General features: G+C 40.6%; 1 protein-coding gene across 2 annotated transcripts; it reads right to left on the minus strand.

Moving 5' to 3' along the window:
* Positions 1–252: 252 nt before the first annotated feature.
* washc4 (WASH complex subunit 4) lies at positions 253–16,167 on the minus strand. Of its 2 annotated transcripts, none has more exons than XM_079255374.1 (33): positions 16,038–16,167; positions 14,480–14,619; positions 14,112–14,165; positions 13,965–14,030; positions 13,771–13,816; positions 13,612–13,679; positions 13,441–13,523; positions 12,214–12,256; positions 12,021–12,124; positions 10,930–11,050; positions 10,712–10,835; positions 10,497–10,624; positions 10,268–10,428; positions 10,035–10,161; positions 9,660–9,785; positions 9,470–9,577; positions 9,242–9,388; positions 9,079–9,158; positions 8,817–8,922; positions 8,590–8,706; positions 6,865–7,033; positions 3,323–3,477; positions 3,180–3,254; positions 2,988–3,092; positions 2,767–2,901; positions 2,564–2,672; positions 2,414–2,480; positions 2,198–2,284; positions 1,589–1,736; positions 1,400–1,496; positions 1,118–1,314; positions 947–1,043; positions 253–830 (listed from the first exon to the last, which is right to left on the minus strand). In XM_079255374.1, exons 1-33 carry the CDS (start codon positions 16,096–16,098, stop codon positions 769–771), a joined length of 3,513 nt encoding a protein of 1,170 aa, XP_079111500.1. In that variant the 5' UTR covers positions 16,099–16,167; the 3' UTR covers positions 253–768. The 2 variants fall into 2 exon arrangements, with proteins under 2 accessions (XP_079111500.1, XP_079111499.1); XM_079255373.1 differs by having other exon boundaries at positions 253–833.
* Between the last annotated feature and the right edge of the window lie 2,134 nt (positions 16,168–18,301).

Raw genomic sequence — 18,301 nt, forward strand, 5'->3', positions numbered from 1 at the left:
TTGACCAATATTGTATTTTTTAAAGTTAAAAGCCTCTTTTCTTTGTATTAAAGCAGAAAAGGCCTTCCTGAAGGACTGTGTGTGTTTATTACACATCTGTGTCAGAGATCTGAAGGTTTTTCACTGCAAAATGACTACGCCGCTATTTATATGCTTTTAATTACACGTACAATTATTTACACGTGTGAACATTAACTGAACACAACTTGTACTTTCAGAGCTTTAGCAGGATCTTTAAGTTTTAATGGTCTTCCAACGATTTCTGATGTTAAACCACAATAAAAGTCCATGTTTTTCCACCTGTTCACATAAAAAAATAGAGAAAAGTGCCTGAATTTAGTACTGTCTGTTAGCTAGAATCTCAAAACAATGAAAATTTAGTAAAAAGAACAAACGATGTATACAATGATCAAAGCAACATAAAATGCTGGTCGTCACTTAGCTTCACATAAAGACGTGAACAAACAGTCAGTTCACGGCCGACAGGCAGCAGAGCAGGCGAGTTGAATCAGGTTCATTCTGTTTGATCAGCGGAGGACAAAATGTAGAAAATCAAGAAGTGCACAGATTGAAAGTAAAACCAGGAATCGTTTCTCTTCACCGAGTTTCAAACAGACGCGTTTAGATGTGGAAGTCAGCCGTGGGACGTTGCACGAGCAGACGCTTCCTGCGGCAACGTCTTCATGACCTGTCTGAAATGAAAACTTCCTGATCAGTTCTGCACCACACATAGCGCAGTCTTCCGCATCTCTTCGGCGCTCGCTGATGTCACTTTGACGCCTGTTCGGTGGGGGCGGAGCCTTCTGATGAACCTCTTGCTTTGGCAGCTTCTTCTGGTGAAGAATGTCAAAGTTAACTTGAGACACTCAGACTTAATCATAAATATGCACCTGAAATGGCTGAGCCATTGGCTCTGCATCATTTAAAAGATCCCCTTCACACACACCTTTATCTTTCTTCTCCTGAGTTTCCTCAGCTGCAGTTTTATCAGCTCTGAAGAAAATCCTGGCGCTGCTTAGTGAGAAGTAAAGCAGCTCAAACTCCTGCAGGAAACGGAAGATACAGAGGTGAGCAACCTCAAAGATCTGCTCCACAGCGGCCAGACGTACCATCGTACCTGTAGGTAGATGTCCAGCCTCTTCTGGGTGAGATTCATGGTTTGAAGCAACTTTTCATCCTGACTTGTGGATTGGACGTTCTGCTCCTTCACCACCGCACTCATCTCTTTCTTGTATTTATCTCGGACGGCTTGGAACCAGTGCAGAGAGTCAAACTCCAGGTACTGGTCCAGCAGCTTTAAAATGTATGCCACACCTGAGAGAGAGAGAGAAAAGTAGGCCACGAGCCGATCAAGAAAAAGAAGTTAACGATGACTGTTCAGTCTGTCTCGCCTGCTCACCCATTGCAAAGCCGTCGTCTGTGAAAGCAGCCCCGGTTTTGTTCTTCTTGTTGAGTTTCTCTTTGCAGCTGATGGAATGCTCCACGAAATTCACAGTCTGTGAGCGACAGGTGTCGGCTATTCAGCATCAGAAGTTAAAGTATAAAAAATTCAAGAGAAAAAAAAGCTACCAGTAATTGTAGCACTGACCAGAGGGGGTACAATCATGTAGAAGTTTCTCAGGTGCATATTCTTCGCACTGCGAAACTCAGGTGCAAACACAGCCACCAGCATCTTGAAGTACTCCGTCCCCTCTGCAGAGTTGCTGGTTAGATCGCTCAGCACCGAATCCAGGACGCTGGGAATGACAAAGTAAATAACTGGGACGTGTCTTATTCATTTGCCTGGCTGTGGTTCCCCCTGCAGGCACAGCAGCGTAAATACTCCCAACACAACCAGTTCGGTGGAGGATGCTATTTGTTTAAATATGTTAAACTAAGTAAACTTTACTGTCCCATAAGGGGAAATTTATCTTGTAGTAGGTATCAATGTAGGTACTGTTCCATAATAAAATAAAATGACATCATGAAACAAGACAAATAGTGCAAAATGATTCAAATAGAAATAATAAAATAGTAAAAACAATTAAAAAAAAAAAAGTGTCAAAAAGCACAGAATCTTCTGCAGCAATGTGTACAATCAAAGAATTATTTTAAAAAAGCCTCAAACATTCCATAAATGCAAAAATAAATCCATAAATAAATCACATCAGTCAAACAGAGAAATAGGTGCAGCTAAACAAAGATTTTAAGTTTCTACCTGGCAGCTCTCTGGGTCTCCTCAGACAGTCCTTCCTCCTTCACCAGCTCCTCAAAGTTGACTATATCTTCCAGGTCTGGGACAAATCTGGTGATGGCACAGAAACTGACTTTCAGAGACATGAAAGCAAAGAGTTCAATGGAGTAAATGATGATAAAAAGAAACAACAAAGCCCATATTTTCACACTGTTTCAGTGTAAACAAAAACCTTTTTACCGGATTGCGCTGCTGCAGCAGTGGAGGCCTCCAGAGCGGATCATGCGCACGTATCCCATGGCGTTACCTGGAGAGCAGAGGAAACTGGGCTGTGTTCACCTGCACCTGCAGAGTAATCTCTCCGTTTTCACGTCAGGAAGCTTTTCTCACCGATCTGGCTGATCAGCTGTCTGAACTGATCCAGGTAGCTCTGTCCATCGGGAGTGAGGCCCAGCTTCCTGATCCCACGGTTAAACTTCTCTGCTCGCTCAAACGGGTACTACAACACAAACACAGAGCGCATGAGACGGGCGGGAGCTGACAGGAACCCGTGCAGGAAAATGTCGTCAAAATTCACAACTTGGCCAGACTACCTTCTGGTCAGACTGATCCTTGGTTTCTCTGAAGAAGCGTATGTCCTTTATGAGTCTGGACTTGATGTGTTCGTCATACATAAACTGACTGAAGATGAAGAACTTCTTCCTCAGGAACTGGTAGGTGAAGTTCACCTGGTGACGGAAAGGAAGGGGTTGCGAGGCCATTTGTACATCCACGTCTGAGAGGATCGGCAGTAACACATCTCTGAAACACTCACAGTCGTGTTCATGATGCCCGTCCCGTGTGTCCTGATGGAGTTGGCGATGTGGCGGATGTTGATGGTGTTCAGATGCTTGTTGTTGCTCGCCTTCTCGATGAATATCTGTCGGAAAGCACAGATTTCACAGCAAGCCGAACGCAACACGGAAACACGACCAGCTGGCATTTTGTTGCCATGGTTCCGTCTTACCTGGTTATTGAGGTTGTAGAGGTAGCGTGACACAAACACATGAATGTTCCTCATGATCTCCAGAACATCCAAACCCTGGTGAGAAAGCAGTTATTCAACCCCAACCTGTCCTGGCATTACTGTCGAGGCTGGACCGTACTTACCTGCTCCAACGTCTGGCTGGGCAGATGCGGCTCCGTCATGGTGAGTCCGTAGCGCTGCGTAGCCAGGTTTCTCATCTCGCTGTAGGTGGCCCAGTCGTGCAGAGCCACAGTGGTCAGGTTGTAGAAAGTTTTATCCAGGTAGTGGGTCACATAGGCTGCAAAACAATTAAAAACAAAGCAAACCGCGTTTTAAACCGTTTTCTACAGAATGCTTTTAGCACTGACACGATCAGGTTTTAGTTTGCATGTGGAGTTGATCCAATTCATGCTTCCCATGTCTGTATGTGGACGTCTGCAGGCTCAGGTAACTCAACTCAACTTTATTTATATAGCACTGTCACACAGCACCAGCTGCAACAAAGTGCTGAACATAAAGACATAAAGTGAGACTACAACAACAGAAGTTAAAGGAATAAAAGATAAAACAATAAAAGCGATCAAAAGTAAAAGAAATTAAGACATTAAAACAAAAACCAATAAAGCAGTACATAAGAGAGAATAGAAAAGCAGAGTCTCAAACTGGATAAAATGCCAGATCATAAAAATGGGTCTTCAGGCGTGTTTGTTGGCAGCGATGTGGCTTCTCTGATTAGTAGCGAATTCCACAGTTTTGGAGCAGCAACTGCAAACGCTCTGTCCCCTCTGAGCTTCCGCCGAGATCTCGATACCTTCAGAAGAAGCTGATCAGATGATCTGCGGCACCGGGTTGGCAAGTATGGGGTCAGCAGCTCAGAGAGGTACAGAGCGGCCAGACCATGTAAGGACAAATAAAATAACTTTGAAATGAACTCTAAAATGTACAGGGAGTCAGTGAAGTGATGCTAAAACAATGTGTTCCCTCTTACGTCCTCCAACCGAGAGACGAGCAGCGGCATTTTGGACCAGTTGGAGACGGGAGGGAGACGACTGGTCGACCCCCAGATAAAGTTCATTACAGTAATGCAGCCGTGAAGTAATGAAGGCATGAATTACTGCGGTTATAAATGACTTTATCTTTGCGAGTTGACAAACGTTAAAAAAGCTTGATTTTACCACTGATTTAATTTGCCCATCCAGTTTAAAATCCATCCAATTTAAAACCCAGGTTTGTGACAGCAGGTTTTAAGAAGCTGGACAAAGGACCCAGATCAACTAGGGAGGGGCCACTAGAGCCATTTGACCCAAACACCACAACTTCTGTCTTTTTCTCCTTAAAATTTAAGAAGCTCAAAGCCATCCACTCCTTGATGTCATGGAGGCATGAAAGCAGCGGTGTGAGGGAGAAGACATCCTTATTTTTAAGGGGTAAATATATCTGGCTGTCATCAGCATATAGGTGGAAAGAGATGCCATGGATGGACCCTAATGGTAACAAGTACAGTGAAAACAGGAGAGGCCCTAAAACTGATCCTTGTGGGACCCCGTAGGACACCGGAACAGTTACAGATTCAAAGCCACCGATGCTCACACACATGGTTCTACCCGCCAAGTATGACCTGAACCAGTCTAATGCCGTACCCTGAATCCCTACCAGGTTCTGGAGCCGATGCAAGAGGATCCCGTGGTCTACTGTGGATAAAGAACAGTCAGGTCGTGTTGTTGTGTGCGCACAAAGAAACATGATGTGAACCTTGTGACAGCAAGAATAGTTCCTTTATTTATTGTGTTTAGCAGGAGGACGTAGGAAAGGTCCAAACAAAGAAAAGTGTGTGTGCAGTCAGTCACAAGGTGAACATAGTGCCATCATCATGTCATACGTGATGTCATGTTGTTGGCACGACGATGTGCTCCGTTTATACATGTGAAGCTTGTTACGTCCTCCATGAGAAGCGAGAATTTTGTTCTTACTCTCGAAGATGCAGGAACTAGAAAAGTTTATTTTGTCTGATTGATTTATGCTCCAGGAGAAGCTTTGTCTGCAACGGGTGGAAACTACTGTGGGTCTGTCTGTGTTTTCATGTGCAATGAACTAATGAGCTGGTTATCTTATATTTAATGAGAAGCTTCGTCTACGGCAGGGCGAGGTTGTGCACCCGACACAGTCAGTGTCTTTATGCATAAACATCTGTAGTTTCTCTCCACCTCAATAAGCTGTTTACAGAAACTATTTGTTCACCTCACACCTAGATGAAATGGTTCACTTCATGCTTTTTCACATTAACCACCTCAAATATCTGACCAATCCCACAATCCTTCGGTGTCCAATGAGAAGAAAGTTTTGCTCAGCTCGGCTGTTCACAGAACTTTGGTCCAGAAATCTTGTTTGTTCAGATGCAACTTAGCAACAACAAGGAGTGTTTCCATTTTCTTCAGAGGAGCCTGATCAATGGCAACCTACTGAAACTTATCACAGCCGTACTCAATCAATGCTTTCTAATTTACTACCAGGAAGTTCAGCGTGTTTTGGAAATAAATTTGGCACAATTTGTACAATATTAGATGTTTGAAATGTATCAGAATTTAGCAAAGACTTGCCTTTTTCATTAGAAAGATAAGAAAAGTTTATTCTGTTCATTCTTAAATCCATGAAGATATGAGTCTCCAGCGCCCCGATATGAAAGTCAGACAGGAAGAGGCTCCAGGCAGGTGGTTTGCTCACCAGTCTGATTATTTCTGGTTTTGCTGGCTCTTTGCTTACTAACGAATCCCACATTACCTCTGATGTTCACATCAACATTTGACTGTGTGTGTCAAACATGAGAACCGGCAGTGATGGCTATATGATAACAAATTTTGCCATGCAATTAATTGTCTCAGAAATTATTGCGATAGACGATAATATTGCGCTGTGATTATTGTTGTCATTTTGAGACCATTTCCAACTAAAATAACAATAATGCCATAGTACAAACTTTCAAGAACACATTTTAATTTCTAAAGAACATTTAACTCGATGTGCAGACTAGTTCATGCTCATACAGTCCTCAGTCTGCTATTTATAGATCAGGATTTCTCCTGGGGTTTCGGCAACGTGGTGATCTGGAACATATGGTCTCCAAACAGTATGGAACATAGTTGCATAGCCTACGGTCAAGCTTACATAAGGGGACATGTTTGGACTTGACCAGAGGGGGAATGGTAAAGTTGAATGTCTGATCGCCTTCAGTATGTCGTTTTTCATGTCATTGTAAAGTTGTGGATTTGGCGTTTACAACATATATGTTCATCCTGGCAGATTGTTGATGTCTTTTTTTTTTCCTAGCTGGGATAAAACTGCCGTTGATGATTTTGTTTTAAGTTCAGATGGAACCTTGGTTTAGTTAATATTGTCTTAAAACAAATGCAGCACTCGCTCAGAGTGAGCGAGAGAGAAAAGACGGGAAAATTATTGCGTCCGGCAAACTTATTGCGTGCATTTTTTCTTATTGTTTCTTATTACAACAGGCCTAGTGATGGCAGAACTTCCCGGCTGTGACGCTTTCACACCGAGCACAAAGCAAAGACGACCTCCACCAACCAACAACAACAACAATAATGCAAGGAAAGGAGCTAAAACTGTTTGTTCAAAGTCAAGATCATTATAAGTTCAGTGTTAGCATCCATGCCAACAAGTTTTCCCGCACCTTTGATGTGAATGAAGCGGTTGAAGAATCTGATGGGCTTGACAGAGAAGAAGTGAGCCAGATCCTTCATGCCCACTTTAAAGGGGTTCCTGTCATCCAGCTTCAAGTGGGTGTGAACAGAGAGACGCAGGTCCTTCTCGATCTCCTTGCACAGCTTGTCAAGGAGATGCTACAACAAAGCAGAGAAAAAAAGTCATGAAACATTTGTTACATGATAACTTTCACAAAACCTGTTGGAGCTTTGTTCTGTGATGAATACATCCCCTCCTCCTGCCATTCACACAGGTTTTAATCCACATGTGACATGTCAGTTGTCTACAAAGCCTCTTCATCTCATAGCTGGGTAACCAGATCTGCTCTCACCAAATGTGGGACAAAGACTGAAAATGTGGGACAATGTGAGATTCCACTCTGCCATGACAAAGTTTTTAAAAAATAAACTTTCTAATAAAATTACTATCCAAACATAACAAATCTGTTATTTTTTTTAATTGAAATTCAAGTTCTCTGACAAAGGGGAAACGGCAAAAGCTTGCATGTTATTTCCTTGTTCCTTTCCCGTTATCAAGTATCAAACAGGATTAGCAGTCGAGGCTTTATCAGAAACATGTCCATTGACTGGGAAGTCTCTCTCTGAGTATTGTGTTTTTTTTGTGACTCTCGGATTTTTTGTGCTTTTTCACGTCATATTCCCCGCTGTGTGACACGGAAAAATTACTTTGACAAACCTTCTCACAGTCTGCTTGTTGTAACAACACTTTCTAATCTTTGCTGCGGTCGTCTCCCTGTCCTCCATGATCGATCGGTTGTTTTTTTAATTTGTTTATTTTTGTTAGTGGGTGCACCGGTGCATCCTAGATGTGCATTAAGTCCCGCCTCCTAGATTGATTGACATGAGTGTGAATCAAATCAGCAGGCGGTGTGATGTGACAGCCGTCAAATCTTTCGTCACACACAATCAGTGAAAGTCAGTTTTGTTGTGTTTTTTGTTTTTTTTTTCCTTCACAAAAGTGAAGACTGGTCGTAACAATGCGGGACAGCGCCAGAGTTTGTGGGACGTGTGAAAAGTAATAGAAATGCAGGACTATCCCGCACAAAGCGTGACATCTGGCCACCCTAGTCATAGCCTGACGCCTGGTGTTAACATTTCCACGCATAATCACACCCTTCCCAGCTCATAACTCCATCCTGTCTTTACTTATCTTTAGTTCAAGTTTATTTCTATAGCACATTTCTACAACGGCAGCTGCCCAAAGTGCTGAACAATAAAACAACAAACAACACACTCCACAAATTAAAATTAAACACTTCACATTAAAGAATAAATAAAATCTGGACACAAAATAAAAATCTAAAATAAAAGTAAAAATTAAAATACACGAGAAAAAGCTCAGGTATGACCAAATGCCAGCGCAAAGAAGTGGGTTTTAAGGACAGACTTATAATCGGAGACAGATTGAGCAGAAGGGGAAGGCTATTCCATATCTTAGGAGCAACAACAGAAAAGGCTCGATCACCCCTGGATTTTAATCCGGCCAATGGGACCTTAAGTAAAAGTTGAGAAGAGGACCTAAGAGTCCTGACTGGAGCATATCTTTATGAATCTGAACGTCGTAAAACACTCGGTTTGCCAAGTCAGAGCCAGCATGTTCGACTGGTCTAAGTGACATCCCACTACAGCAAATGATTTCTTTTTTTCCTCCTTGCAGCTCCTCTGCTACGTACCTCATTGAACACATCCATGATCTCCTTGTCATAGCTCTCCAGCAACAGATCACATGACTCCATGTGTTTGGCATGTAGCATGGATGGCACGCTGTCCCTCAGTGCACTGAACATGTACTGCTCCAGCAAATTAAAGACCATCAGGAACAAACAAAAGAGAAATTAACAACAAATGGCAGGCTAAATCTGTGTGTTAAGGATTCCGCATCAAAACGTTCTCTGCTTACAAGTATCCGCGCTGCATCTACAGCATTGTCGTAGACATCGTCTAGATAGATGGGAAACACAGCTCGATGCCAGTAAAGGAAACTGCAGTCGCACTGCAGCCTCACCCTAAAGAGACAAAAAAAGAAGAAGGTGAAAACCAGCAAAGTGCCATGAATCTGATTATTTTCCTACAATTTTACATTTTAGTTTCAGAACCAAAGTTTTCTCCACACGTAAAAGAAGTGTTTGTGCGATGCGCTAGCAGGGAATCTGGCATCCCACCTTTCACTTAGCTCACTAATCAAATCCAGCTTCTTCAGCACAAGCTGCAGGGGAAGCAGTTCCTCATCTTTGAAGGTTTTCTAGGAAAAAAAAAAAAACAAGAATAAAATCAGGCTGAAAGAGAAGCAGAGGAGTGCATGTTTACTGGCTTCTCCCAACATACCAGCTGAGTGCCGACACACAGAGCCAAAGACACCACCAGGCGTCGCTCCTTCGTGCTCGGCCCGCTCAGAGCATTTTCTGCCAGCACCAGAGACGACAGCACATCCAGCCGCTGCTCGCTGTACTTCTTGTCTGAGATCACTCGTTTCTTTAGAGAAATAAGATGCAATTATAACTTTGATGACAAACTCCTCCTGTAAACAGCAATAATCGGGAGTTTTCTGTCTACCTTTGCGATGCCGATAGCGCAGAGGGCCTGAGACTGGAGCTGCTGGGTGATGTTAGAAACGGAGTCGGCTACGACCATCGACCGCCTGTGAAATGTGTGCTCCACTGCCTGATGGGAGAGTCATGACTTCAACCTCTTAGTTTTATCATAGCAGGCATGAGAATGTGGACACATGGAAAAACACACACACCTTGAGCAGTTCAACTAATCTACAAAGTGCTTTGACAGAGGTCTTGGTCATGGGCCGCTGCATGGACACGTACATGTTCATGGTGGTCTTGATAATGGTGCTGATGCTGTAGGCGTACAGGATGCCCTGCGAAGAAGCACAAAGGAAGTCACATGAGCGTGCAAAGGCCCCTCTCACAGGAAGAACATTTACATCACACCTTGAAATGAAAAACATTTGGAGAATATGAGAATAATTGGACTCAGAAGTTTCATGTTTTACTCTGCAGTGCCAACCGTGCCAGGATGGGAGCTCGCCGGCACAGCTGTGTCACAGTCTGTCTCTGAATTTTGCTTTAAATGACTAATAATGACTCATATCCCCAGAAAGGCTCACCTGCAAGAACACATTACACCTGCTGTTCAGGTCTTCAGCCAACTTCTCACTTTTCTGTTCCTTGGATAAGATGGACTCCATCTTCATCATCCAGGAAGTTACAAACACATAGTAGGACTGGACATCCCTGAGGAGGAACGATTCTCATCAGATTCTTAATAAACAAATCAAGTTTGAGTGAATGATCAGATTCTTAACTGTGTTTAAATGTGTTTGTTTTCATCTGTACTGACTTTGTTAGTGTCTGAGCTCTTTGCTGTAAGTAGGCGTCTCTCTGCGCTCGGATTGCCTGAAGGCTCTTTTTGTCCATTAGTTTAGCTGCCGCCGGGACCTTGGCGATGAGGAAGGTGTCTGGAAACCAGATGATGTTTGCAATCAGAGTGACAGCTGGAACCTGGGAGGAAACGAAAAATGAGTGAAAGTTTCCAGATGAAAGGAAGCAGGCAGAGAATAAAAACGTACCTTTTTACAGACGTCCAGCAGCGCCTTGTAGAGTTTCTTATCGACGCTCCGGAAAATGTGAAAGTGAAGTACGAAGAGACCACAAACTGCAGCAAATTTATCTCGCTGATCAATTTCTGAAGGTTCCCCTAAATAAAAACAAAACAAACAAAAGAATGATTGAATAATCTGAAGCGAAACGTGTAAAAAGATAGTCTGGGAGAAAAGAAACTGACCGATTTTGGACTCGACGTTGGTGAATATGGTGCGAATGTTGAAGGCGAACTCCTCAGCGAAGGCGGTGTTTTTGCCAACGGCTACTCCCTCCCCCGGATTGTCAAACCTCTGCTCCACGCAGGCCTGTCGCACATCAGGTTCATGCACCGTAAGCATGCTACTCAAACCTCAGAGCAAACAGCAGGAACACGATCAACGGCCTGGGAAAAGACGTCACCTGCAGTATCATGCCGTCCAGCAGCTGCCCCTCCAGCTTCAGCAGGAGCTTCTCAAATGGTTTCAGCTTCTCCTCAGGGATGGAGAACTTTCCGGGGTTATGATGAACAGACTTTAACAACCTGGATATAAGAGAAGTATGCAAGCATGAGCTTTGTTATGAAGTTTAGAAATTGTGCTGATAATATGAGGATGAGCATACTACATGTTTAACTTAGCAATTTCTCCAAAACGTGTGTTTAGTGTTAAAATCTTTACACTGCTACTTTTTTGTTGTATTTTCTTTTATTGAGTGATGTAACATTGAATTTCATACTTTCTTTAATTAATCTAATGTCCAAGACCAAAATTAGCCAGATGACACTTTGTAACAGTAATCCCTCTGTATAAGTTACTGCAAAGCACTTTGTTTACAGGCTAGTCAGTCCTCTATACCTCCAAGCTTGTAGAAAAAGCAGCTGCACATTTTATAGCTTGTTTTAGAGGGATGGATGAGGTGAACCAACACGAGCTGGCGGTTCAGAGGGAACCAGTCCTTTCCAGTGGCAGCAACTGTGAAATATTTCCTCATATATCAGAACGGCTTCCTATTTCTCTGCTTTTAAATCTCATCTTCAAGCCCATCTGTTCACTTTGACCTTTTGTACTCCACATAACTTGACACTTTGACCTGATTTTAGTTGATTTAAATTCTTTTATTTAGCCACATTTAAATTTGTCCTTCATGTTATTTATTTTAATAGTTATTAATGTTCCACATTGTAGCACCGTGGTCAGTTTTGCTGTTGTCAAAGCGCTTTATAAATAAAGTTGTATCTGCAGTCTTGCATCATTTAAAGGGCACACGTTGTGCTTTTGTCAGGAGTATTTTGCGTGAAACAGATGTCATACATGTGGACGCAGGATGATCAAATGTCTTTTTTAATGCTTTGCAAGATAAAAAAAAAAAAATCCAATTCTTTTGTGGCAAAACAAGTTTGACTTCAGATTAATACTTTGTACAACAGAAAACTACAATATGAAGAAAAATGTCCATAATTCTTAGTTTTTGTTTTATCTTCTGGTTTTTTAGATGTGTGCGTGCGTGCTAACCTTTTATACATCTTCCAGTGATCTTTAAGTGTTCCGTGATTTTCCATGATCTCGTCGAGCGTGAGCAACACGACTAGCAGCTCGCCCAGGTGTTCGTACACGATCTACAGAGGGAATGTAGAAGTTCAGTCTGAACGCCGACTCGTTGGACTGAAGAGAGTTGAACAAGATAAAAAGAAAAAAAAAAACTCACCTGGAAATGGACACCTGAAGACTCAATGATTTTTGTTGCACCCCTAAGATAAAAAAGAATGATTAATTATGCTGCTTTTTTTCCTGGTATAATGGAGCAGAACGAAGTTTAAAAACAGAAACACCAGAATTATGAACAGCTGATCTAAACTAGGTTGTGTAAACATCCAGACGTTACACTGCTATGTGTGTTTGCCATCACTACTTAGGACAAAACAATAAAACAGGAATAAATGATGCGGTAACGTAGGTGTTGGATCACTGACAGAAGATATCAACCCTGGATCAGGTCCTGACTCTCAGCATCTTCTTAATAGATTCAAGCAGATTTAGTGTCTCAACAATGGATGCATTTAAGCCAGACCACGAGGAACGGCGCGTTGACAGAAGCATCTATCTGACTGAGATCAGTCTGATGGCAGATGACATGTTTACATGATTGTGATGGACTGGCGGCTTATCCAGGGTGCAGAGGTGTGTGAAGTAGAAGTCCTGCCATGTTTTTTGGATCTACCTGTGCATTTAGAACAGGTGTTTTCACTGACAGGTTCATTTACCTGCACTAATTAAATTCAGCTGGTTTGGTGACTGGTTGGACAGAACTACCGGTCAGAACTTCTACTTTCTACTTCTACTTTCTACACCTCTGCCAGGATGTGCTAATTGCTGGGATAGGCTCCAGCTTGCCCACGACCCTGAACTGGACTAAGTGATATAGAAAATAAATGAATAAATGTTTAAATGGAAACTAAGTAAAATGATCTATCAGCTATATCTACCTGAAGGACATCACATCGTAATGCTTTTGAAATGTGCAGGACCTGCTTGTCTGAAAGAAGTGGGGCTTTTTTTTTTTTTTTTTTATATATACATATTTTAAACCTTCTGACAGTCAAAACGCTCATTAATCATTAACTCTTTCAGTTTCTCGTTTGATCCGTGTGATCCACCCAGCTCCGTTCTGCTTTGCTGTTGCCACTTTCCAAGTCTTTCCTGTAAACATCATGTTACATCACCACCACGTGGTTTAAGTACAAAACAATGGGAATGAGTGCGTACATGGTTATTTCTGCCTGCTGATCTGATTGTTAAAAGGCTGAAACCACCCCTCTCAATCCAACTGCATCGTTTTGATCCAGGCTGACTGGGTCAGCTGATTTTCATTCTATTTGGACGTTATATCAGTAGTCCATGTAAATGATGTCACTGGTTACTTCATGCATCTTACTTGCTGCTGTTGTACAGGGCAGCCAGTTGGTGAACAATGCTGACCACCACTTCGTAACATCGTGACACGAAGCAGGACAGCTCCTGTGGAAAAAGCAAAGTATAAGCAACTACACCAGTGTTGTCAAGACTTAAGTGAACAAAGTTGTAGAGGAGTTTATTTACAACCCACCTGTAGGAATGAAATAAATCTGCCCATCTGAATCTGAGACTCGCCTTCAACAACACTGGTTTCAGACACTGTGAAGCAAAAAGACGTATCATTTATTTCCATTGGTAAACTAAAAAAGTGCTGTAAACAGCTGCAGTCAGTAATAAGAGCTGAGATTACCTCCCTCTCCATAGTACAATAAACCGTTGTAGAACTTGGTTTCTGCCTGGAAAATAAAAACCTTTTCATTAGTGTCCCACAGGGCAAATGTGAATTGAGCTGAAATCTGCTTGCTTGGTCAAAGATGCATACACAAAAACCAAATAAAGCTCATAAAAGTGCACGCAGCATACAGTTTTTCAGGTTTTTCTTACCTCATACTTGAGCTTTTTCACTTCACTACAGAGAGCCGCGTAAACTGTGATGACTTTGTTCAGAATCTGCAAACAACAAAGGTGGTCAAGTATCCAATATTGAATAAAAAGTCGTAGTTCTAGGAATTACAAACTGTATTTGCCTACCTTGTTGTCCGTTTTAATTAACTCTAAAAGAGACGACTGTTCGTAAGGAAGAAGCTGAAAGAGAGCAGAAAGAAACAGGAAAGAAATGACACAACTTCAGCTTGCTTAGGACGAGTGCCAGCTCTCCCAGGATGATGCACAACTCTGGTCTTCGAGGTCTGATGTCCTGCAGGTTTTAGTGTTTCCTCTCTTTAACACACCTGACTTAGAAACCAATGGCTCATCAACAGGCAGGTGAAGAAGCTGATAAGTTGTTGGAGAAAACTTTTCATGTGAATCAGGTGTACCAGAAAAACACTCAAACCTGCAGGATGGTAGCTCTCGAGTTGGTGACCGCTGATGTATGGAAACTCTGTTAGGCTTCGTACCTTCAGAGAGATGGGGTCCAGAGTGAAATCCCACACATCCCCAATGGAATCATCCAGCGCCTCTTCAATGCCCTTCAGCTGAGAGGCGTACTCTTCCAGAAACTTGGTGTAGTTTTTCAGTTGCACCTCTGTGTGTATTTCTGTCAATCAAAAAGTTTTAATTAAATCACCGACTTTTTCTGAAACAGGCTCAGATGATGGTATTTATTATAAACCCATTAATTTTATGCTCAGGTAAATTTTATAAAAGCTTCTTCATCCTTTAATCAACTTAAAGAAATACAGATGTTCCTTTCAGAGCATCATACACTTTTCTGTTATTCAATTATAGCTGTGCTCATATGTATTCATCCCCTTTCATTAAAGAAAAGGCTGAATTTACAACAGTCACTCAAATAACTGGAGACTTAAAATAAGAACAATAACTAAAAATTTGCAAAAATATAATTTAGTAATATAAGACACTGTTTTTTTCATTGAATTGAGTTAAAGAAAGAAATACCAAAACAAACAAATGTGTCCTGGACAAATTAGAGCACTTTTCAGTTGAACAGTGGGACAAAATACCTGCCAACAGGTGCAGAAGTCTGACTGAGAGGAACAGAAAACACCTGACTGTAGCGGAAGGATTGTTCAACAAAATATTAGTTTATGAGTGATGTAATTTGTAATATATTATCTTATTTGTTTGCTTTAAAAAAAATATTTCTATTGAACCAGAATTAGACAATAATGTAATGATTTTCATAAAAATTGTATTTATTATTACTTTAGTCAATTTCAGCTTATTTTACAGGAAGCTGTTTTTTTTCCTTCTTTAATGAAAGGGTATGAATAAATATGAGCACAACTGTTTTTATATTGCAGTCAGCTTTGTCAAAAACAACTCAGTAATAAGCAGCATTTTAGTCACTTAACAGTGTTTTGGTTGTACTACTTACTTCACTGCAGGTGTCACATGTATAGCGATACAATGAATAATCAATATATGCTCAATGAGAAGCTAATATGAATTATTATAAAAACAAAAGATGGAAACAGAATTTATATTTTATTAAAGCACGATAAGAAAGAAAGGTTTGCATAAACATATCCTGTTTGTTTACCTGAATGATGTCTTTAAAGGTCAGTGTTTTTAAACTTAAACATCAGTCTTGAGAAACAGAAAGAATCAGGTAATAGCCTACACTAAAAAGCAATATAACGTTGCCTCCCTATTAATATTAAAATAAATGTAAAATACACAATTAATCTCACTGTCAAATTGATCAGCTGTCAAAAACTGCGTGATTAACGTTGGCTAACTTTGCTAAAGCTAACTCCTTTATTTCACATATTTGCTTTACGTATCTCCATAAGGCTAATTGTAACGAAATAAATAATATTGCATGGGGTTTTTATTTGATAAAATATGTGAATTCTACAGTAGGAGGTGTTTTCCTTTGGCCCACACCAGAAGACCTGTGGCAAATCATCTGGTTAGCAACAGACGCTAGCAAAGGCTGCAACTTTTGTCACAGCATCTCTCTCTGTGGGCAGAGAAGAAGGAAGAACTTACTCTGCGAACCATCGTCAAAACGGTCAAACTCCCAGTCAGGTGCAATGGTTTCCACCGCCATGGTGCCAAAGTTGAAAACCGAAAACCCCGAAGATTGTGCAGTTCAAAAAGTAGTGCTACACGATCCCATGATGGACCTTGTGATTCTGGCCGCTAGTGCTCATGGGTAATGTAGTCCGCTGAGGTCACAGCCGTCATGTACAGTTGTGTTCATATGTATGCATACATTTTCATTAAAGAAAAGGCTGAATTTACAACAGTCACTCAAATAACTGGAGACTTAAAAAAGGAACAATAACTAAAAATGTTCAACAAAATATTAGTTTATGAGTGATGTAATATGTAATAAATGATCTTATTTGTTTGCTTTTAAAAAAAAAAATTCTATCGAACCAGAATTAGAAAATAATGTAATGATTTTCATAGAATTTTTATTTATTATTACTTTAGTCAATTTCAGATTATTTTACATGCAGCTGTTTTTTTCCCTTCTTTAATGAAAGGATATGAATAAATATGAGCACAACTGTATACTTCTATGTGTATATATGATGTCTATGGCTGAGGTTGGCAGGCTGATTGATGGATGCAAAATATGTCAAGGTTTATTTATTTATTTATGTATTCATTGATTCATTGCAGAGTACTTAACATTTTCTTTTAGTATCCTGTCATAATCCACTTTCTTGTGATGTATTTTAGTCTACTTTGACACGTTTTCTGAACCAATGACAGAACAAAACAACAGAATAAAAACAAACAAACAAAATCATGAATAAACTAGAGCCTATGATGACATTTCTATCACCATGGGTCTAGACATTTTTTTTTGTCTCCAAAGAACTCCACATATATATATATATACATATATATATATATATATATATGTATATATATATATATATATATATATATATATATATATATATATATATATATATATATATATATATATATATATATATATATATATATAGTCCTAATGGTGAACATCAAGTCTGTTGACTGTTCTGGAAAGTGTACAGAGATTGAGTTTGAATGGTACAAATAACTACTAGATAATATTTACCATAGTTGTACCTGTAACCACTGCTTACAGCAGTTAAATCAATGGTGAAAAACATATTTCTCTATAAATGATAATAATGATAAGCAAATGGCAACATGAAATTAAAATCCTGATAAAGCCTCTGAATCGTATTTAAGAATGCTACTCGAGTAAATATACAAAGTTACTTTAAACTAAAGTGCTGATCTTTGTTTCTGCTCAATCAACCAATGCTGCATATGGTCACAAGTTAACACTCTTAACAAACAGCTGTAAAATGTGTGTGTACACTGCTGTTTGTCTCATGCAGGGGTTAAAGAGTGAGAGATATGTGACTTGTGTGCGTGTGTGTGTGTGTGTGTGTGTGTGTGTGTGTGTGTGTGTGTGTGTGTGTGTGTGTGTTAAGGGGGGTAATGCTGCAGCGGAGACTTCTCACCGTTGAGACGACAGTCACGCTCAGCAGCAGTGTGACCGGAGGGACACCTTTCCTTCTCCAAAAGGCGTCACAACAAGGTAAGAGCACATCTTCCAACTAGTAATTAGAGAGATGATGTTAAAATATGACAAAACAAATAATATTATATATGAAATAAAACTGTCTAAACAGGTATTTGTATGTTTTCCAGCCTCTGTCTGTTAATAAGTGTAATTATATACTTTGATGTGTCCTGTCATGCATCAGGTTATATTCATAACCTAACTTAGCTTTATATAATTCACCCTCTGGTCTGCATCTGTTGATTAAGAAGTTATTTACTCATTGTTGCATTTATATTCAGTATGCAGGACACAACATTAGACCTATAGTGAGTTCTGCACACTTTCTTTCTTTCCTACCTTGTCGGCTGGGAGAAGTGGAGCGTTATGACTAATTTTGGAACATTGTAAACAACTTGCTGCAGAATAAGAAGAAGCTGCACTTCTCAGCTGATTCATACTTGATCATCTTGGCTGTTTAGTGGCAGCTTATCTTTCAAGAATTTCTAATGAATCGAACTATTTATGACAGACAACGCAGCCTCAGTGCTGCTGATGGGAACGAGGCCTGAGGAATGATAATGCAGCCAGTCCGTGTCATCAGGTGACTCTGAAACAGTGAAAAGTTCTGCTTTTTACAACTCTGTTTCCAAAAACGCCGTCAAACAGAAGCACAAATCATTTGCAAAATACATCAGTTCTATAAGCAGAAGTTAAACCACCACAAAGGATGGGAATG

This window comes from Telmatherina bonti (assembly GCF_933228915.1).
Source record: "Telmatherina bonti genome assembly, chromosome: 2".
NCBI lineage: Eukaryota > Metazoa > Chordata > Actinopteri > Atheriniformes > Telmatherinidae > Telmatherina > Telmatherina bonti.